At 50.2% G+C, this 22254-nt stretch overlaps 1 protein-coding gene across 4 annotated transcripts in view; it reads left to right on the forward strand.

The window, feature by feature from the left end:
* Positions 1–21005, forward strand: part of KAZN (kazrin, periplakin interacting protein) — a 48735-nt gene extending 27730 nt beyond the window's left edge. Inside the window, exons 1-8 of one of the 4 annotated variants that reach the window (XM_042831781.1) lie at positions 10048–10124; positions 13406–13597; positions 16714–16850; positions 17817–17987; positions 18227–18416; positions 19362–19492; positions 19589–19639; positions 20692–21005. In XM_042831781.1, coding sequence (XP_042687715.1) covers positions 13462–13597; positions 16714–16850; positions 17817–17987; positions 18227–18416; positions 19362–19492; positions 19589–19639; positions 20692–20859 — 984 coding nt within the window. In that variant the 5' untranslated portion in view covers positions 10048–10124; positions 13406–13461 and the 3' untranslated portion in view covers positions 20860–21005. Of the gene's footprint in view, positions 1–10047; positions 10125–13145; positions 13598–16713; positions 16851–17816; positions 17988–18226; positions 18417–19361; positions 19493–19588; positions 19640–20691 lie in introns of those variants that run through there. The other 3 variants (XM_042831780.1, XM_042831779.1, XM_042831778.1) reach the window with 3 other exon arrangements.
* The last annotated feature ends 1249 nt before the right edge of the window (positions 21006–22254 follow it).

Raw genomic sequence — 22254 nt, forward strand, 5'->3', positions numbered from 1 at the left:
GTCTTTGTGCTGAAGCAGGAGCCTCCCTTCTCATCCCAGAGCCTGTGCTGGCCACAGATGCCATCATTTCTAGCCAATAGCCACAAGGCTGTGTGCCCATCCATAATGGACACAGTCCCTCCTGGCTGCCCTTGTTCAGGGTTTGCTCATCCTTGCAAGTGCAGTTTTCCAAATATCCCTTGTAGGACCAGGAAACTTTCCATCGGCGAGCTTCATTGCCTTCTGGAAGCCAAACTAAGAGCTAAACTCAATGTTTCTTGTATTGATTTCGCTCATGGAGCCTTCATTAGAAAGCAGGAAGGACGGAGATTCGTTGAAATGAATTATTGAAAATGTTATACGTTACATTTCCTTCTGGTGTGCTGCACTGGAGAAAGCAAAGCGTAGCCTCCTTCCCTATGATACAGCAGCTTTTTTATCTTCTTCTGGTTTTTTTTTTCCCCCCCAATAAATAGTTTTCAGCCACCAGGCATGCTTTTACCACTGTGCAATAACTCAGCCAACATCAGCTTTCTGCCGCAGGTCTTTCAACAGCAGCCCAAATCAATAGGTACAGCAAAAAGAAGGGAACCAGAAACAATGGGGCAGGTGTGGGAAAACAAAACGCATCCGTGGGTTTGGTTGATGGAATTACATGGCTTGTTTTAAAAGGCAACCATGTGCAGATAGATTGGATCCAGCTACCCAGCCCTACGATGCTCCCTGAGCACAGAGCCCTGCTTTCACCGCATGGGGTTGGGTTTTCTGCTGCTTGTTGTTGTTGTTTCCTGGTGCACCCAGGGGAATATTTCAACTACACCGGGTTGAATTATGGGCTGCCTTCCTCCCTGCAGCACAGTGATGGCAGAAAGGTGCAGTCCCCGTTCGCTCCGTGCCTCGCTGCCCTCCAGCTTTGAGCACGCAAAGCAAACCCAGCAACACAATCAATGCACGGGAGCTGCAAACCTCATTTCCCCAAAAATGCCGTTGAATATTTGCCCTGCTTGTTGGCACAAGAGGAGCTGCCATGGTGCTAAGGAGCATTGCAACGTGTGGACGGCATGGGCTCAACGCTGCCCGGCTTCCATTGGAGGAAGGCGGAGGCTGCGGTCGATGCACGCTGATGAGCAGCCCTGATGGCTATTGATCTGTTGGTGCTGCCCTTGATTAATCTCCTACCGATGGGTTTGGGGTTCTTTGTGCATCCCTCCTGACGTGGGATCACATCTCCCCAGCGCTGCTTGCAGCAAATCCCTGCAAAAAGGGAGAAGGCCGATTGAACGTGGATGCACCCGAAGGATGGGCAGTGCAATGGCCAAGATGTGGACCTTGGCCACAGATAGCCAAGGTGCAGCTCCATCCCCTGCTCACCCCTCGCCGTAAGCATTCCTCCCAGCTGCAGCTGCTGGCACAGAGCTGGAGGAAGTGCACGGCTTTCCCCCCCGAGCTTGTTTCAAAGAGGCTTTGTAGATTGCCATCTCCCCTTCATTGCAGCGATAAGGTGAGAAGGGTGGAAATGAAAAAAAACCCCAAACAGCCCTCGATTGCTGTTTGCCCCTCCAGTTATGCAGAGGAGGTGTGAGACAGAATGCAGGTCGATGCCTGCTGGGTTGGCCCCCCGTGATTGAGATCCCCTGCCCCGGTTTGGCATTGGCCAGCAATGGGATGGGGATGTAGTTAAGTGGCTAATGATGCTAATGAGCTGGGATTTATGAGGGGAGCTAAATACAAAGGGGTTTAGGCACTGAACCAGCTTAGGTGCTTGTGAAAATCCCACTAAGCTCTGCAGTTCCTGCAGGGAATGTGCCTCAAGGTGAGCCCCAGCCCTTTGCCTGGACAGAAACAAGGAAATCCTCTCATACCAGCCCCAGGACACCAGTGTGGAAAATTACTTTTTCTTTCCCCACCCTTGGCACAGATTCTTCCCTAATACTTACTCAATCCCTTACAGCATCTCCCTTTCTTGTACCACTTGGCTGCAGCCATGGCCAAGAAAACCAACCTTGGCACTTTCTTCCCACCCCATTCAGAGCACCCTCAGCCTGTGGGGTGGGAATACAGCTCTGTCGGGGTGGCTCCAGCCCCCACATCTCCAGATTCTCATGCATGGAGCTCTCCTTTGCGTGCAGGGTTTGTTAGGTTGGGCTTTGCTGGCTTGGTTGAGAATGAACTCACCTGCAGCACGGCTCTGTGCACAGCTCCTGTTGGGTTGCAGAGCCCGCAGGGTATCTCGCAGTGGTGATGCTGTTCCTCTCAGAGGCACTTGGCAAACAAATGAGCGAGGAAGAAACACAGATTGTGTTTGCTAATGGAGCACAGTTGCCAAAGAATGCATAAACCATTATTCACCGCGAGGGAAATTCCTCTCTGGGAGATGTTTGGGCTGAAAGGCTCGGGGTTGCAAGCGTTGCTGAAAGGCTGCATTTTTTGCTCAGTGCACTTTGTGTGTGGATGCTGAACTTAGAACCTCGGTGTTTGCTGTCCTTGCATGGTTTCCTCTATGGAGGAGCAAAGGATGCGTGGTTTAGTGGGCATGGTGAGGATGGGGCGATGGTTGGACTGGATCTTAAGTGGTCTTTTCCATGCTTAATGATTCTGTGGTTACGCAGGCATCGTTTTGGGGCCACTGACCCACAAACATCAACCCTATGGAGATGCTAGTCACCAAGTTGGAATTGGGTGGGATGGGGCTCTGGGATAGCAGAGCTGGGGGAAGGGGAGGTGGTCGGATGTGTGAGCACGGTGGGGATGGGTTGATGGCTGGACTTGGTGATCTCAGTGTTCTTTTCCAACCTTTATGATTCTGTGTTCCTGTGCTCAACCATCTGTTGCAAAGAGTTGAATTTTGTTAAGCATGCTTGCTCTTCTCCTTGTGTCCCCCTCTCCCCCCCTTCTTCTTGTGCTGGGTGTTAAATTAAAACGTGGTTTTGATTTCAAATAGTTTAAATTAAAATGTCTCCGTGTATAAAACCTCTGCGGACTATAAATTATGCAGGAGAGGACTGTGAATTATTCAGAAGTGAAACAGCACTGGAAACCCCTCCAGAAAACAGAGCAGCAATGGGAGAGCAGCCTGCAGGACCCAGACCCAGCAGGACTCAAAATGGGCATCACCAGGAGATGCTGAGACTCAAAATGGGGTTTTTCTTGTGCTTTTCCCATTGCTGCTTCTAAACAGGCAGTGGATGTTTTGGTTTTGCCCCTGAGAAAGCCCTTTGGATATCTAAAATGAAGGCTTTTTGTTCACGTTTGCACGGTTAGCTTTGCATTTTGCAATGGGTTTGAATTCAGGGTGGTGCCAAAGGTTGGACTCGGTGGTCCTGGTGGGTCCCTTCCAAATTAGGGGCTTCTTTGGTTCTTTGACCAGGTTGGACCAGGCTCTGAGCAACCTGATGGAGCTGTGGCTGTTCCTGTTTGCTGCAGATGAGTTGGATGGACGACCTTTAACGGCCCCTTCCGACTCAAATGATTCCATGATTCCTGAGGACTTCTCACCCCAAATAACAGAGAACCTCCAGTCCTGCCCAATTTGTGGCTGCAGAGGAGAGGGAAAGTCTCTTTTTGACCCCTTAGCCCTGGATGCCTGCTTTGCTGATGCTTAAGGGCTCTCTGAGGCTTCTTCCACATTTCCAATGTTCTCAGCGTCTTTGCTGATTTGGGATGCTATAATGGGATGTTTTGGGTAAGAGATGCCAAAAAAGAGGATATTTGGGATAAGGGGTGCTATGGCATGACATTTGTAGTAAAAGATGCTATAATTGGGACCAGGGATGTTATAAAGGGATATTTCAGGTAAGGGATGCCATAAAAGGGGATATTTGGAGTAAGGGATGCTGTAACAGGATATTTGCCATCCAAAAACCAAAACTGGGGGGAAAATATAAATTCCTATGAAACGTGACCATTGGAGCACTGTGTAATGAAGTGAGCTGAGGGGAGACAGCTTCATTTAGGGAAGCTATCTCTGCCCTTTTGAGTTGGAATAGCATTACCTCCAATGGAGTAACGCTGTTTCAGAATCCGGCCCACCGTTGCCGTTCTAAGGCAGAAGCAGCACCAGAGTGCTTTATTTTCCTCCTCCTTTGCCTGCAGTCATCACACCCAGAATTTGAAGACAGATTTTGGAGGTTAAAACTTCCCCGCAGAGCCCAGATTGTTTCCCTCTCAGCTGTCATCTCGGGACGGTTCTGTTTGCTTTCAGATGGCATCAAATATTTGGATTCCTGCAGGGGCTGTGGTGCGAGGGTGAATCTCATGCACACAAAACAATGCAAATAAGCTTTTTGTAAGAGGGCTCTTTTAGCATTTCAGTGTGTGCTGCTCCTGTGCAATTTGTTGCATTTCTGTGTGGACATCAGTGTACAGAAGATGGTCTGCTTCTGCTTGCACCGAGTTGGCTGCATTGCATTTGCTCCTTTGTTGCTTTTCATTCCAAATCCCCACGTTGCCTTGCTTGTTTTTGCTGTGATTGGCCCTTATCTCTCCAATAGAACAATATTATTGCTGGGGAGGTGCCCAGCACAGGGCAGAGCTCCAGAAGGTGCATGAGATGAAGATGTCTGCAAGGAAACATCAGGGAAAAAAAATAAATCATTAAAAGTAATGAGTTGAAAACTTTCCTCCAGCGAGCATCACTGCTCTGTCTCGTGGAATTTGCAAACAAGAAGTACTGTATTTCACACACCCCCCCATCTCAGCTGTGCTTCCTTGTATGCTCTTCTTTTCCTGGGTGCAATCATGGATTGAAAAGGACCTCAAAGATCATCTGGTTTCAACCCCCTGCTGTGTGCAGGTCACCAACCAACAGCCCAGGCTGCCCAGAGCCACATCCAGCCTGGCCTCGAATGCCTGCAGGGATGGGGCATCCACAGCCTCCTCGAGCAACCTGCTTTTCAGCTGCAGCACAAAGCACGTCCTCTGGGGATGCAGAACTGAGCTCAGCCCCTGCATGCTGAGCCCTCCTGCACCCTGCTCATGCTGCAAGCTTTGCTCGTGCTCCTGCAGCTCCCTTTTAATTGTATCATATTGTTCTGCTTCTCCACACGCGGTGCGAAGCGCTGATAACTTTGTCAGAGCTGCTGCCTGGCAGAGAAAGCAGAGATTAATAAAAACCTGCCGCTTTTATTAACTTTGCAATCTAGTGCATCACTTAATTCCAGGCGGGCGCTGACCGCAACGCTCGGAGCTGTAAGCAGCTCTTTCTGTCTTGGTGCACAGCTCTGCTGGGCTGGATGGGAGTGATGCAGTCCCATAAGGCTTTCCCTAAGCATTCCCTCTTGCCAGACCCCTTGGCTCCTGGTAGATGCCTACTGAAGATGCTGCCGTTGGCTGTGTCTGTTGTCTTGCTGGAGGGGTTTGGTCTGGAGAAAGATGGAAGTAACCCAGTGGTGGGGATGAGGTTGTAATGGAGTGATGGAACTGTAAACCCTTGGATATTCCAAGTAGAGCTTCCAAATTGTGGCTTTTCTTTTATAGCAGAGTTTGAAAAGCACGGGGTGATCATTTGATGCATGGAGTGGAAGCGTTCTGTTTAGGGGCAAGGGAAGGTGAAACTGTTCCACGTGTACCAGATTCCTTCTCCAATGCAAGACCAGAGATGCCTCTGGTGTTCTTACTGTGGTCCTTTGGAGAGGGACGTTCCTTGGCATGGATGTTCTGGGGTCTTCAAGGAGCAGGCAGAAGATGCCCATTGGATCCCATTGCGTTTGTGCCTGATGTGGTCTCAGCCTGAGCACCCCGTAACCATTTAGTTTTTTTGGCTAATGCCTCAAGAGCAGTCACAAAGAAATAAATCAAACCAGAAGCACCCAGACAAGAGCCAGGCTGTTCAATAGGTGCCAGCCCTGCAAACATCAGAATGGGTGGCATTTCCCACTGCTGGCCCATCCTGTGCCGTTGAGTTGATCGTTGGCTTTTTAGCAGCAAGGAAGCAGCCTGTGTCGTGCTTTCCATCTCTGTGCTGCACTGCAGTTATTTTTATCTGTTATATATTGTTCTCGATGGAATTATTCTGCCCTCAGCCTGTAGATAAGGGCTGTTGCTAAACGAGCGTGAGCTTTTTCCTTGAAGGTTAAATCTCTGCCTTGCAGGTTGCTGAGTGAGGAGATGTTTTCTGCTTCCCCTCTGCATCTTCCTGGGCTGTTTTGGTGTTTTCAGGTGCTTCCAGCAGAGTGTAACACCCCTTGGAGCAGTGCAAGGTGGTAGTGAGGGTGCATTTAGGGCTGTGCCTCTCTTGTGGGTGCTCTGCTTAACAAACGGCAGCTTTTCAGAAGCTGTTAGCATGAGCCATTAACTCTTCCTTTTAATTATTCAGCTCGCCTGTTTTAAATTTTGGTTTAAATGCAGCTAATAGGCTTTGTGGAGGAGGCTCCGACCTCGGCGGTCCCTCCCCAGAGGAGCCCACATGGTGCCTCACCAGCTGATCACTTTGGCTCATTATCTCACGTCTTTCTCCAGCTGATGGATGGCTCTGGATTGATTTATGAACATCCATGGGTGGGTGCAGCAGATGAATGGGGAACATGGGTCCTTGCAGCCCCATATGGCAAAGAAGGAGCAACCCCAGCCACCATGTCTATTTTGTTGCGATTTCTGCAGATAACCCCAAATTGCCTTGTGGCATCATTTTGAGTCTTGTGCACGTTGCTTTGTGTGATTGGTGGTTGGGCTGGGTGACCTGATGGTTGGGTTTGGTCACCTAGTGGTTGGGCTGGATGACCTGATGGTTGGGCTGGATGATCTGATGGTTGGGCTGGGTGGCCTGGTGGCTGGATTGGGTGACCTGATGGTTATCCTGAGTGACCTGATAGTTGGGCTTGGTGACCTGATGGTTGGACTGGGTGACCTGATAGTTGGGCTTGGTGACCTGATGGTTGGGCTTGGTGACCTGGTTCCTGGATTGGGTGACCTGATGGTTATCCTGAGTGACCTGATGATTGGACTTGGTGACCTGATGATCTTAGTGATCTTTTCCAACCTTAACGATTCTATGATTCTGTATCCTTCTAGGAGGAACATGGCTACCCCATTGTTTGTGTTGGGTCTGCAACATCTGGCCCCAAGATGATAGGGGGTTGCAGCCAGAGTTGGTGTTGTCAAGGGTATTTGTGCTGGGCTCCCACCCCATGCGTGGTAGGAAGGGGCCCCAAGGATCATCAAGCTGTGCTGACGTGGTTAATGAAGAGGGATCGCTAGAATTGTTTATTTGAAACTTTCTAGAGGCTAAATGAAATATATTACTTAAAAAAAATTAAAAAAAAATAAAAAACACCTTAAAAAAGCAACAACATCTGGTTAGTAGCATCCGTATTTGGAGTTGAGCTGCCGACCTTCAACCCCATTAAAATCACAGATGCAGTGGAGGATGCAAATGAGCCTGGTGCATTCTGGAAGGGGGGCCCATCTTTGCATACGTGTGCAGTGGTTCAGCTCTGCAGGTGTTGTTCTGTTCTGCCACTTCCATGCACACAACCGGTCCCATGCAGACATTCACAAGAGCACAGCCTCAGTGTGTAGAGACTTAATTACACGTTGCTTATTAGAGATGGCCTGTCAGCATGGTGGTTGGGCAGCCGAGGCGGCCGCTTTATCACCTCTTTGCAGGAGTCGTGCAATTTCTTTGTCATCATATATGGTAATGTATGCACTGCAGCACGGCGTGGGGTGAGATTCAATGAATAATGGAAAACCCAGAGTCATGTTGAATCTATATTGGCCGTGCTGTTTCCCCACCAGTTATCTTTAAAAGGCAAATATTAATTTTGGGGGCTTAGAGCAGTTTTAGAGCACCTCGGTCCCTGCAGCAGGTGCAGTTTGTTGGAAGGCTGCAATGAACTATTTGCCAGCACGGGGGCTGCAAGACGTGCTGTTGCAATGGCCACTTTCTATCCTCATATGGCCATGCTGCTGATTTGGGCTCTGGTAGATCCCACAACATGACCTACCAAAAAACATGCCCGAGGAAGTGCTGGTTACTGGTTGCACTTGATGGTGTTAGAGGTCTTTTCCAATCTTAACGATTCTGTAGTTCTGTGATTCAGTGACATGGGTAGTGGGCATGGTGATGATGGGTTGACAGTTGGACTTGATGATCTCCTAAGGTCTTTTCTAACTGTGATTCGGTGACATGGTGTAGTTGGCGTGGTTGGTGACGAGTTGACAGTTGGACTGTGATGATCTTAGAGGTCTTTTCCAACCTTAACGATTCTGTGGTTCTGTGATTCTCTGACATGGTTAATTGGCATGTTGGTGATGAGTTGACAGTTGGACTGTGATGATCTTAGAAGTCTTTTCCAACCTTAACGATTCCCTGGTTCTGTGATTCTCTGACATGGTTAGTGAGCATGGTGGTGATGAGTTGACAGTTGGATCTGATGATCGTAAAGGTCTATTCCAACCTTAACAACTCTTTGATTTCTTTCTTTCCTGCCTTCCTTCCCCAGTTGCTGTCTGTGAATGCTAATTAGGATGGATAATTTCTATTTGTTTTCTTTTTTGCTTTAACCAAATCCCTTCTATTATGATCTGTATCATTTATTTCTGCGGGCCATTATCTCAGTGTCATTACAGCGTTTTAGCAGCTGAATGAAAACATCCGAAGGAAGCCAGAAGTCGTTAGGCACAACATTCTGTGATAACAGCCATAATTCTCGTGATAGAAAAAAAAATAAGGAAAAGAAAAAACAAGAAGTGTGATGAGTTCGGGAAACAGCACAAATGGAGCTGTAGTTGTGCAGTGACACCGTGATGTTTGTGCTCTGCAGTCACCAGTGCTGTAACGAGGAGTTCTACAAGTGGATGTCGGTGGGGAGGGCTGGGGGTAAAAGCTGCTTTTTGTCTCTTTACATGGATTTTACGATTTCAGTTGTCTTTTTTGTTTTTAAGGAGGGAAAGGTCCAGTGTTTATGTCCTGGGTAGGGATGTGACAAAGATGTTCCACTGAATGACGTGGTTTCGTGGCACGGTGGTGTTGGGTTGATGGTTGGATTTGATGATCTTCGTGCTCTTTTCCAACCTGAATGATTCTATGGAAGGCAAGGTTTGGATTTTTCTGTTGTTGTTGTTCTCTGAGCAATGGTTGCAAAGCCATCAGGTTGGGGAAATTTCTTCTCCAGAAGAGCAGTGATGTGTTGGCACAGGGAGTGGAGGGGTCACCATCCCTGGAGGTGTTCACTGTGGAGATGTGGCACTGAGGGACGTGGGCACGGGGGGCTGGGGTTGGATTTGGTGATTTCAAAGGACTTCTCCAACATTCATGATTCTGTGATTCAGGAGCATGAAATCCTTGCAGGCAGCAAGCAGAGCCGGGTTCCTGCAAGAGAAAAGATGAGTTACCAAAAGGAAAAGCAAGCAACTCTTGTTTTGAAACCTCTCCTTGATGCTTTTACTTGAAGCAATGTAATCCAACAGGAAAAGAAACTGAAACCAGCACTGGGTTTTCCCCTGCCAGCCCTGCCTATGCCCCCGTGTTGTAACTGCATTTCATCAGCTGCTGTCCTGCAGTGGTCCCAGAGGATCAGCCCTTGGGGGATGGACGGTGCTGAGGCTCAAGTTCATGGTGACCCCAGTTGTTCAGGGCTGCAGGAGCAGGTGGAGGTTGGGCTTTTCAGCCCAGCCTTGGATCGTGGTATCATTCAGGTTGGCAATGACCTCTCCAACCATCATCCCACCCCCACCATGCCTGCTGAGCGTGTCCCTAACGAAGGTGCTGGTGTCCCAGGGTTCATTTCCCTGTTTCATTTCCAGCAGCAGCACAAGAAGCATTGCTTCAGACCCTTCCTATACTCCAGCATTCAGCTTCAGCACGAAGCAGCTCACAAGCCAGACTGATGGAATAAAACAGCACTGCACAACAGAAAATCAACCACACGTGCCTCCCATTGCATGAAACGACAGGCGCCGTGCCTTCCCGTGCCTCAGTTTCCCCACCCAGCGCTTCTTTCCGCCTCCTTTCGGGTTCCTTTTTGCTTCCTTTGCATTCCTACCCGGCCAGGACAAGCCACTCCTCCGGCGGGTGACATCAGGCTGGAGCCCAGCGGGGCCCTGCATGGCCGCCATGCAGCAGGGAGTGGGGACAAGGAAGGGGACAGCAGCAGGGAGCGGGGGAACGCAGGGGAACGTGGGACGAGCTGGCTGGAATCCCACGGGTAAGAGCTCAGAGATGGGGCAGGGAAGTGGGGGGAGAACGGGAGAGGAGGGGTTCCGCCGGGCGTCCCCGCTTGGTTTTGAGGGCTGTTTGTTGTTATTTCTTATTTTTGTGATTGCTTTTAATCTTCTTTCTCTCGGCCGTTCTTCCGCGCTGCTTTCTATCCCGTCCCTCTCCGCGTTTTCCCTTGTTTGTTTTCTGCCTGCTTCCTTTCGCTCCCTGCAGGAGGAAACAAAAACCAAACCCTCGCCGACTCTCTGCTCTTCCCCAATGCTCTGTGGGTTTCCCCCCCTCCCCTTGTACCCCCGGGGGGGGGGATCACAGCAGTGCCACCCTCTCCATCCTCCTGCCCTCCCCTCCTGCGTGTGCTGTATGGCTGTTAGTAGGGTTTCGTTTATATCCCAGTGCTGGAGGTGCCCCAGTGGTCACGGATGGGCTCTGCAAAGTGCCACATCCTCAGGATTATCCCAGCAGGAAGGCAGTGCTGCTATGGGGGGAGGCTTGGAGCTGTCCCAACGGCAAGATGGGGATGGGGACGATGGGTTTGCACAGGCATTGGGGTCCTTCTGTAGGTCAGAGTGTGTTTGGGGCTCTCTAAAGGAACGTAGCCTGGAAATTTGGTGGTTTTCCCCCATTTTATTGCCTGCTGGAGGGGGGGAGGGAGGGGGACGACACACATGGATGTTTCCCACACCAGGGCTGCTTTGGTGTGAACCTTCCCCAGGTACCCAAAATCAGACCAAACCAGAACCATCATGGGGTGCTCTTCAAGTACGAGTTGGACTCATCCCTAAGTCCTTAAATCCCTGCTTTTCTCTGATACCATTCTGATACCGTCCCAGGGGGAGATGTACCCGTGTGTGTGTGTGTGTGTGTGTGCATGTATGGAGGTCTGACAGCACCTTGGAAGTTTGTTGCTATCAGCTGAGGTAGAATTAACAGCTAATTATTGTCTAGGTTTTCATCAGCGAGTCCAGGAAACGTTTAAATTGATGCTTGGGTTTAAAAAGCAGCCGTGCCCAAGCGCTGCGTTAGAGGCGTTCGCCACGGATGCTTCCAAAAATTAAATGAAAATTATTATTAATATTTTAAAAAAATAATAATAATGATCTCTCTGGTTATTTGCATTGTCTGTCAGCAGTTAATCGGTGCTCAGAGCGTAAAGGGTGGAGAATGCGGCTGGGTCGTGGATGTTGAATGCTATCAGCTAAAATATAATTAACAGCCAATTATTTAAGTGTGCGAATGGCAGTTTTTTGTCAATTAGGAAACGTTTAAGTGGCGTTGATTTCTGGCTGCTCTGGGTGCTGCAGTGCGAGGAGGGAGCTCCTTCCATCCCCATTAATTGCGGTGCTTCGTTATGGGGTGGGGATGAGCCCAGCCAGTGAAGCAAAAAGGGAAGAGGGCAAAAAAAAAATAGGGTTAAAAAAGAGAGGAAAAATGCGTTGTGGGAGCTTTTTACACTGGGGTTTGGCCATAGGGAGGTGAAACAGAAGATCCTGTGATGCTGTGAAGAAGGGGGTGGGCTCCTTCCAGCACCTTGGGTTGAATCTGAGCTGGTTTGGATGAAGGCAGGGATGGATGGTGTGCGGTTGGGTCTGGGGCAGCATCTCCTGGTGGGGTTGTAAGCTGCTCCCAGTGATGTATGGGGATGTGGAACATTCATTGAGATGCTTAAGCTGGACGTAGAGCATGGGGGTTTGGTTTATTTCCTGCTGAAAGGTTTCTCTCAGCATCCATGCAGCTCCCAGCATGACTTGCTTGAGCATAGCAAGAGATACGGGATTTATCCCCCAAAACCTTCAGTTTATGAGTTGTACTTTGGTGCACGTGTAGAGACACCATTAGATGGACAGATAGAGATAGATAGCTGGGTTGTACGTTGTACCATTGGGTAGAGGTGCAGAGATGCAGGTAGATGGGTAGGTATGAAATGCCCTTGGGTGAACCATCCTTGCCATGGTTGGGGCTCCTTCTCTCCCACCAACTGTGCATCTCTGTAGAAAAGTCACTTTTTTAGCAATAAAACAAGGGGTTCAAAAAGTTCTCTAAAAAAAAGGTAAGAAGTTAATAAGCACAAAAAGATTTTGAAGATTTAAGGTTTGTTGCTTGCCAAGCACACTGGTTTGGCCTCATGTATTTATTGCATCCTAGGTAGGACCTGTAGAATCTCACAGACCTCACTGTACATCTGTGACCCTGTACGTAACAGGGGGGTTGAAACTAGATGATCACTGTGGTCCTTTTCAACTCAGACCATTCTATGATTCCAACCTAAGACCTTCAGTTGGGATGATTGGACCAGCATTGTCCATATGCAAGTGGGGATGCAGTAGGCACCAAATGAATCCTGATGGGGATTTAATTAGCTGATAGCATGGCTTGCAGAGGAGCTGGTTGGAGTTGAACGTGTGTGGTTAATCATTGGCCATGGGGCTGATGGCTGGGGTTGTGAGAGGGGAGAAACAGCACAAGGAGGGCTGGGGTGGGCATGGGAGGAGAAAGAATGGATGGCAATGGAGTTGTGTGGTTGGTTGCTTGCAGAAATGGGATTTTTGTGGCATTTGGGGTGGTAAGGACATGGGAATGGTCGTGTGCAGAAGTGGGGGAAAGGGGATTTTAATGGGGTTTGGGGAGGCAGGTCTGTGTGCAGGAGGGAAGCTTCACACCGCAGCCAGGCACTCAGTTTTGTACCGATGGCCTTTGGCAGTGCACACATTGTGTGTCTGCTCAGCCAGGCTTTGCTTGCACTGCATGGACCCGGTGCATTTGCCTTGATTTCCCACGTGCTAGAGGCCAAAAATCTGAATTTCTCCTGCCCCTTGGGAAATGGTAACGTGGGCAGAGCTGAGCTGTGCTCTCGGACACCGATTTATCCGAGCTTTTTGTGAGAATTTCAAGAAAGCACTCTGGACTTTAATGAAATCCCCAGCCCACAGCTCGAATGTTCCTCGTTAGTGACTTTATTGCTAAATAATTTACAGAAGGAGGCCTTGCCAGTTTTCATAAGGGAAGCATTTCAAGTATGCAAAGCAGATTTTATGCCTTCCCGGAGCAGCTGCTGGCTCAGGGATGGGGGACCAGCACTATGCTGGCTCTGCCCCATTTATTCTGCATCTATAGGGAAGGTGGGAGGCAGCAGTGCAGGTAGGGCAGGGGCTGTTTCTTTCCAAAATAAGCCCCAAATTCCCATACTGTGTGACCAAACAGTGGGGGAAGGACCCACACAGTGCAGGCATTGGTTTTATGGCTCCTGTTCACTTGCTGTTTCTGTCTCCCCAGCACTGCTGAGAGAGGAGGTGGCCCAGCTGCAGGAGGAGGTGCACCTGCTCCGGCAAATGAAGGAGATGCTAACGAAGGAGCTGGAGGAGACACATGGCAGCAAATCCCCCGAGGTGCTGTCGGCCACTGAGCTCAAGGTGCAGCTGGCACAGAAGGAGCAGGAGCTGGCACGGGCCAAGGAGGCTCTGCAGGGTAAGGGCTGCCTTTCCCTCTAGGGCTTTATTCCACGCATCCCGTAACCCCAGAGCAAATTAATTAGCCAGGGAAGGAAAAGCTATCCCTGTTATTTGGGTGAGGGGGTGTGTTTTTGTGGGGTGAGGTTGGGTGTGCAAGCAGAGCATCCCCAGCAGGCTGGGAAATTGGGCAAGTCAGGCGCAAAGTCGTCGTTGTACAGAGCAAAACTGAGCTGAAATGCACATGGAGAGTATGATGAGATGGGTTTGGTTCAGGTTTGAGCTCCTTGGAGCCATTGAGGAAGGAGGCAGAGCATTGCTTGGTGATGCATGCATTGTGCTGGTGTAGGGAACCTGCTTTGGGGGGGGGTTGGACTCGATGATCTCTGGAGGTCCCTTCCAACCCCTACAATTCTGTGATTCTGTGATCCTCCTGCATGGAGCTTGCTGAAGGGTTGTGTTGCAGGACAGAACCTGATGTTGGAGGCTTTCCTCCTCCAAAAAGCACTTCTTGGTGAATAAACTCGAGTAAGTGAAGGCTGGATGATATGGTACCCAGGGTGAGGGCACTGTGTGGGGCTGTGGGGAAGGGAAGAGAAGGGAAAGGGAAATGGTAAGGGAAAAGGAAGGGAAGGAGAAGGAAGGGAAGGAAAAGGGAAAAGTTAAGGGAAGGAAAAAAGAGGGAAAGGAAAGGAGAAGGAAGGATAAAGAAAAGGGAAGGAAAAAGAAAAGTCATCCCTGGTCTTTTTCAGTTTTCAGTTTTATTGCTCTTTGATGGTGTGCACATAAAACAAAAAGACTTTTTTTTAGAGTTTTTGCTACGTTCCAAGGGTTGGAAATGGTTCTTGTGGGCTATTTGAGCAGGATGGCTTGCCCCCTCTCCATGGGAAATCGTGGTGTAGTTGTATGCAAAAAGCCAAAACTGAGCAGCAAGCTTTCCACTGCTCTGCCCTAATGGTTTGAGAATCACAAATGCTTCAAGAATACGGTGATGCTTTGCTTTCTTTCAGTTGGGCTCTTACTGGTCAGCTATAGAAGCCACTGGGATTTGTTTTGCAGGACTTCCTTGCAGGTGTGAGGGATGGGGCGAGGGAATCTCGACTCACACTTGTGAGCAGCTCAGCCAACAGCCCATTCACATCCCTTCCTCCTCCCTCCTTCCAACCTTGGAAGCCTTTTCCCGTCCTTTGGCAAAGCCTACAGAGCTGGATCCATCCCCACGGGCTGGGCGGCAGCACAGCGCTTACGGGACGCTGCAGAAATCCTTTTTCCTTCCCATGAAAACTCCTGCCAAAAACAAAAAGGGCAGCAGCACCAGAAAAAGAAAAAAGGAAAAGGAAAAAAAAAAAACGAAAACCCCTACATTTGGGGAATGGTGCTGATGGGAACGTGGCCAGGCTCTGCTCGGCTGCAGGATCTCAGGCTCCTGTCCCCACGCACGGCTGCAGCATCCTCCCTGCTGGCTGCATGCACGCTGTGTTCTTAGCAGGCAAGTGATGGGGAAATTGTAGGGGAACGTTAGGGAAATCCGCTGCCATGCTTGGCTGAGAGCCTGGAAGCACTGCGGAGGCAGAGGGTGAGGGAGGGGAGGGGAGGATCCAGCCTCTGTGGCATCCCAGCACCTCCATAAGGGTCTGGTTTGGGGTTGGAGAGGCGTGAGTGGAGCCTCGATCTGTAGGGAAATGCCTTCCTGGGTTGTCCCACGCCAGCGAGCCCTTCCTGCTGCGGAAGGGAGAGGAGAGCAGCTCTTCCTGCTGCCGTCGTGCAGCCGTTTACATCTCCCAGCAAAGAACTGGAGTGGTGTGGGATGTTGTGTTGCAGCTCCTTCCTCTGGGCTGGTTCTGTCCTTTGGGCCTTATTTTGTGATAGCAGAATGTCCAGGATGGAATCGTGTGAAGTCCTGGGGAATCCTGTGAGGTGGAGTGGGGGGGATCTGGGGTCCCCCAGCAGGTGAGGGTGGATATGGGGTCTCCAGGAGATGGAGGTGGATCTGGGGTCCCCCATCAGATAGAAGTGGAAATGGAGTCCCCATGAGGTGGAGGTGGATGGGGGGTCCCCCCAGGAAATGGGGGTGGATGCTGGGTCCCCCAGCAGATAAGGGTGGAGGTGGGGTCCCCAGGAGATGGAGCTGGATCTGGTGTCCCTCAGCAGATAAGGGTAGATAAGGGATCCCCATGAGAAGGAGGTGGATACAGGATCCCCCAGGAGATGGAGGTGAATCTGGTAGATAAGGATGGATGTGGGGTTCCCAGGAGATATGGAGGTAGATGACCGTGGTCAAGGATCTGAAAAAGACCCTTAACATCCCAACATAAGGCAGTGACCACCTCCTTGTTGCCCATTTGGGTCTGGTTTGGTTTGGAAAGCCTTTGGCTTCCTGCTGGGGCGTTTCCAGGCAAATTCCTCCAAGGCAGAATCTCCCATGGAAATGCTTTTCCTAAAAGCCAGTGTTGCACTGGGATGTCCCATTTCTGCATGGGCAGATGCTGGCTGCAGAGTGCCAGCAAGATGCTGCGTGCAGGTGTCAAAGGCTGGGCTCAATGAGTGTGTATTTAATTACAGAGCAAAGATCCCCACGCAAGGCTGCCCAATTTTATGGGTTAATCACAGTGACAACATTGGATTTCATGGTTGGAATGGAGAAACAGGAGAAATTAAGTGAATGTTAATGCGACACGATGGGTTTGTGCATCCCTCCTGTGCAGGGCTGGTAGTTCTTCCATTTGGAATCACATGAATGTGATTAGGGAAGGCTTAGATTAGAGATTAGGAGGAAGTTTTTCACACAGAGGGTGGTGATGCATTGGAACAAGGAGGCCCAAGGAGGCTGTGGATGCCCCATCCATGGAGGAATTCAACGCCAGGCTGGATGTGGCTCTGGGCAGCCTGGTCTGCTGGTTGGTGACCCTGCACACAGCAGGGCGTTGGAACTGGATGAACGTTGTGCTCCTCTGCAGCCCAGGCCATTCTATGATGTGATTCTACAAATGTGATCGTAGAGTCATTAAGGTTGGCGAAAACCTCTAGGATCGTGTAGTCTGACCTTATGGTGTGTTGGAACGCAGCAGCAGGAAGCCAACCCTACAGAAGGTGGTGATGCTGGGGACCCAGGTTACCCCACTGCTCTCTTTGCAGCCATGAAAGCCGACCGCAAGCGCTTGAAGGCGGAGAAAACAGACCTGGTGAGCCAAATGCAGCAGCTCTACGCCACGCTGGAGAGCCGCGAGGAGCAGCTCCGCGACTTCATCCGCAACTACGAGCAGCACCGGAAGGTGAGAGCGTGGCTTCTCTTCCTTTGGGGCTTCAGGTTGGATTTCTTTGGGGTTGACCCTAGAGGCCATCTGGGCCAATCGCCCTGCAGTGCACAGGGACACCCACAGCTCTATCTGTGCTCAGAACCCCTCCAGCCTGACCTTGGGTGTCTGCAGGGCGTCACCACCATATCTCCAGGCAGCCCCATTTAACTGCTCCCTTTTGCTAGCCAAAGCCCTAAGGCAGCTTGCTCCCAGTGTGCCTGCAAGGTTGGAGCGTGCAGAGCACACACACAAACAGTTGCTCTGTAATAAAGAGCATTTTTGGGATGCTTTCGGGATGGAAAGCTGGGGGGTTGCAGCGAGGCTTCCTGTTGTGCTCGCGGTTCTGCCATCCGCAGGCACGAGCGAGCGTGGGAACTCAGCTCCCACAGCTATTCTGGGCTTTTTTCCATGCAAAGGGAGAAATTTGCTATTTTTGAAGGCTGGTGCCATAGGAGCAGCGCTCACAGCCAGCTCTGGGTTAACTGGGGCAGCCACGGGGACATTTTTTCCCCTGCCACGAGGAACTCATTACAATCGTCAGTGCACAGAAAAAAAGCAAGGAGCATGGAGTGAGGTGCTGGCAGTGCTCTCCAGCTTTGGGGCACGGTGCTTGCATCCTGTTTGAGGCGCAAATGTCTCATTTTACACAGGCACAGGCATCCCATTTTGGGGCATGGATATCCAGTTTGGGGCACAGGTGTCCAGTTTCATTTTGGGGCACGGACATCCCATTTTGAGGCACAGGTGTCCAGTTTTGGGCACAGGCCTCTCGATTTGGCGCACAGGCATCCCATTTTGGGATACAGCTGTCCCATCTTGGACACAAGGATCCCATTTTGGTGCACAGGCGTCCCGTTTTGGGACACGGTACCTGCAGGGAGGGCCAGGAAGGAGGAAATTTCGGCCATTCCCTGTCTCAACACCTTCCCTGTGTTGCACCAGGAGAGTGAGGATGCAGTGAAAGCCCTGGCCAAGGAGAAGGACCTGCTGGAACGGGAGAAATGGGAGCTGCGGCGGCAAGCCAAGGAAGCCACCGACCACGCCAGCGCCCTGCGCTCCCAGCTTGACCTCAAAGACAACAGAATGAAGGAGCTGGAGGCCGAGCTGGCCATGGTGAGCTCAGCCTTACAGCATTTCCCAGCTGTGGGAGATGCCTGGTTTGGGTCAGGGCTCAGCATTTGTTGCATCGAGGTGAATGGAGCGGAGTCGCAGTGTTGCGTTTGAGCACTGTCACCAGATTGCATTTTTAGGGTTTGCTGCTGCATTGCATGGGTTTGTTGCAGCATTGCATCCACATGCTATCTCCAGTGCTGCAGCATTGCATCCAAGTATTGATTTCGGTGTCCCCACAGGCCAAGCAATCCCTGGCCACGCTGACCAAGGACGTCCCCAAGCGCCATTCCTTGGCCATGCCAGGTGAGACGGTGCTGAATGGCAACCAGGAGTGGGTGCTGCAAGCTGACCTACCACTCACTGCTGCCATCCGACAGAGCCAGCAGACCCTGTACCACTCCCACCCCGCACACTCGGCTGACCGGCAAGGTGAGACCTCCACCAGCTTTGTTTTTGCTTGGGTTGTTGCTGGGATCTTGAACGGGATCGGTGGTTTTGCATGGAGGGGTCTTGTTTGTTTTGCATGGGTCTGGGTCTTGCACAGGGGTTTGGTTTTGCACAGGGGGTTGCTGGGGTTTAGGACAGCATCAACCTTCTTGCACATGGGTTGCTTGGGTTTTTATGGGTTTAGGTTTTACACAGGGGGGTTGCTGGGGTGTAGAGCAGGATCTGGGTTTTGCACAGGGCGCATTTGTTTTATTGCACCGTGGGCTGAGCCTCTGCATGGGGGTTGAGGTTGTGCATGGGAGGTTGCAGAGGGTTTTGCACAGGTTTAGGCCTTGCACAACAGGCTGGGGTTTTTCATGGGAGTTTAGGTTTTGCATAGGAGGTTGCTGGGATTGTGAACAGAACCTTTGCACAGGGAATACTTGGGGTTGTTTTGCACAAGGAGGTGCACAGGATCAGACTTTTTGCACAGGTTTAGGTTTTGCAGAGCAGGCTGGAGTTTCGCATAAGGGTTTAGGTTTTTTGCACCAGGAGTTGCTGGGGTTTTGGACAGAACCCAGGGTTTTGCACAGGGCATACTGGGGATTTTGCACAGCAGGCTCAGGTTTTGCGTAAAGGGTTTGGGAACTGTTGAGTTTTTGAACAGGAATTGGTTTTAAGCAGGCTTAGGTCTTGCACTGGGGTTTTGCACAGAGGTTTAGGTTTCGCACGGGGAGTTGCTGTGGTTTTGAGCAGGATCACCTGGGTTACTGGTGGATTTGGGTTTTGCACTGCAGGGTTTTGCATAGGAATTTAAGTTACGCCCGGGGTATTGCTGGCTTCTTGCACAGGATCTGGCGTTTGCATGAGGGTTTCGCTCACGCTGGGGGGCAGCCCTACACCCCAGCTTTGCCACTGCTGACCCCCCATCTCCCCATTGCCTCACAGCAGTCCGGGTGAGCCCCTGCCACTCCAGGCAGCCGTCCATCATCTCCGACGCGTCAGCAGCAGAAGGCGACCGATCGTCCACGCCGAGCGACATCAACTCGCCGCGACACCGGACGCATTCGCTCTGCAACGTAAGTCCCAGGGGCAGCCAGGTACTGTAGGGTGCCCACGTTGTGCCCAGGTACTGTAGGGTGCCCAACATCACCCGTTTCCCCTTCTTGCTGCAGGGGGACAGCCCCGGACCGGTACAGAAGAACTTGCACAACCCCATCGTACAGGTAGGGCTGCAATCCACTGGAAACCCTGCTCCCGAAAGCACATCCTGCACTAGAGAGTGGTTTTGGGGATACCTGGAGGCACCGATGGAATTATTGAGTTATTCTTAAATGTTTTACCCTAAAAAGCTGGGGGTGTTCATGCAGATGGTAGCTAGGCCTCCCTGTGGCTGTGCCATGTAGCTGACATCCTATAGCGATGGCATTGAGAAACCAAACTCCTGATAACGTGGGGTGGGAAGAGGTAGGGTCTCCCAATGACTTCAGATACAAAAGTTCAGGACCTGGACCTCACAGAACCTTCATTGGGTTCTGTGTACTTGGTGGTGTTGAACATCCCCAGAGGTGTTCAACATGGAGATGTGTTGGGAATGTGGTCAGTGAGCGTGACAGGGCGGGTTGATGGTTGGACTTGATGATCTTGGAGGTTTTCTCCAAATTTAATGATTCTATTTAGGGACACGATCAGTGGGCAAGGTGGGGATAGGTTTATTGTTGAACTTGATGACCTCGGGGGTCTTCTCCAAACCTTAATTATTCTATCATTCTATTTGGGGTTGGGTTGATGGTTGGACTTGATGATCTTGAAAGCCTTCTCCACCTTTCATGATTCTGTCTAGAGATTCGATCAGTGGGCAAGGTGGGGATGGGTTGATGGTTGGACTTGATGATCTTGGAGGTCTGCTCCAGCCTTAATTATTCTATCATTCAATTTGGGGACACGATCAGTGGGCATGGTAGGGTCTGTTGATGGTTGGACTTGATGGTGTTGGAGGTCTGCTCCAACCTTGATTATTCTATCATTCAATTTGGGGGACACAATCAGTGGGTATGGTAGGGACGTGTTGATGATCTTGGAGGTCTTCTCCAACCTTCGTGGTCTGGTGATTCTGTGACATAGTTTAGTGAGCACACAGTGGGGATGGGTTGCCTACCTCATGCATGGGAGCCTCACCACATCTCGCAGCCCCAATGCAGGCAACACCTTAGTGACAAATCCCTCAGCAAAACCCCAAAGATCAGCCATACCACCTCCACCCCTCCTCTCCCTGCAGTCTCTGGAAGACCTCGAGGACCAAAAACGGAAAAAGAAGAAGGAGAAGATGGGCTTTGGTTCCATCTCACGGGTGTTCGCCCGGGGCAAGCAGCGCAAATCCCTCGACCCAGGGCTGTTTGATGGCACGGCCCCCGACTACTACATCGAGGAGGACGCGGACTGGTGACCCCTCGCCCCCAACAATGTACAGCCCCCATGTGTGCACACCCAGTCACGGTGTAATTTTGTCCCAACCCTTCCCCCCTTGTATTTCAATTTTATTTTTTTAAGCATTCCAGTAATTCTTCCTTTTGTCGTCACTTCTTTTTTTTTTTTTTTTTTTTTTGTCGTTTGGGGGATTATTTTTTTTTTTTTTCCTTGTTTTCTTTCGTTTGTTTCGTTTTCGTTCCCCAAACCTCCCTCCTTTTCGACAAAACTTGAAACTTGAAGGACTGCTGTGTGTCTGTAAATAACGGGAATCTCGTGCACTTTGTGCTTGTGACGTCTCTTGTCCGAAACCGCTGGTTGTTTTTTTTTGGAGCCTGTCCTGCGTGGGGACCCCACTTCAGAAAAGGGGACCCCAACATCTTCAGAGACATGGAAAAAAGAAAGCAAAACCAAGAAACGAAACCCACCCAAATCGCATTCACCCGAGGAGGTGGCAGCACACGGGCTCGTCGTAACGCCTTCTGGAATCTGTGTTTTTTTTTCCCCCCCCTTTCCCTTGTGTCGTTTTTAATTTATTTGCACAAACCCAGAGAGGAGCTATTCTAACTAAATTATTACAGAAATGTTGGGGTTTTTTTTTTTGGTTTTTTTTTTTAATTCTTTTTTGTGTTGTTGTCGTCGTTTTTTTTTTTTATATATATATTTTTTCCACGTCGCTGGGGAGGAGGTGGAAGGGGTTGGGGAACGGGGACGGCGTGGGAGCACTTAAAGCCTTGGAAAAACCCAGCGACCTCGGAGCTTCCCAATGTGGATTTGGGCTGCTCGCCCTTTGCTGGCATTAAAACGGGGGGCACTGGGGGACCAAGGGAAAGCAACGTCCCTGTAGAGCAGTGCCAATTTTAAGGGGGATGCTTGGAAACCGCGCTCCGCTTAACGACGAGCTCGCAAACCTGTATGCTTTAACGCTCAGCGGTGTCATTGGAGGCTCTTAAGAGGAAAAAAAGAAAGCAAAACAAAGTATGAAGATTTATTTAATAGTGCTATAATAGTGTCTTATTTTTCTGAACTGAGACGCGCGCCCCGTTTGGATGGGGAATATTTTGTCTTAAATGGCAGAAATTCACTCCCGCGCTCTGCGTTCCCCCATGTGATGCTGTGGGGAGGGCCGGGCAGGAAAAGCAGAACTTTTCTGCAGAAAAGCTGATTTATTTTTTTTTTTAATTTTTTTTTTTTAATACATTGACTTTTTTTTAATCATTTTGTTTTTCTCCTCGCATTTCTTTCTATTTTTATTTTTATTTTAAATAATTTAAACTCTCCGCCGACGAAAGCAGACGAGCGATCTCCCTCGGTATCCAGTAGTTTCCTTTTGCATTTCAGCTTTTTTTTTTTTTTTTTTTTTTTTTTTAATTTT

The sequence above is a fragment of the Centrocercus urophasianus genome, unplaced genomic scaffold, assembly GCF_019232065.1.
Source record: "Centrocercus urophasianus isolate 14NV4802_14NV808 unplaced genomic scaffold, USGS_Curo_1.0 seq_36, whole genome shotgun sequence".
Lineage (NCBI taxonomy): Eukaryota > Metazoa > Chordata > Aves > Galliformes > Phasianidae > Centrocercus > Centrocercus urophasianus.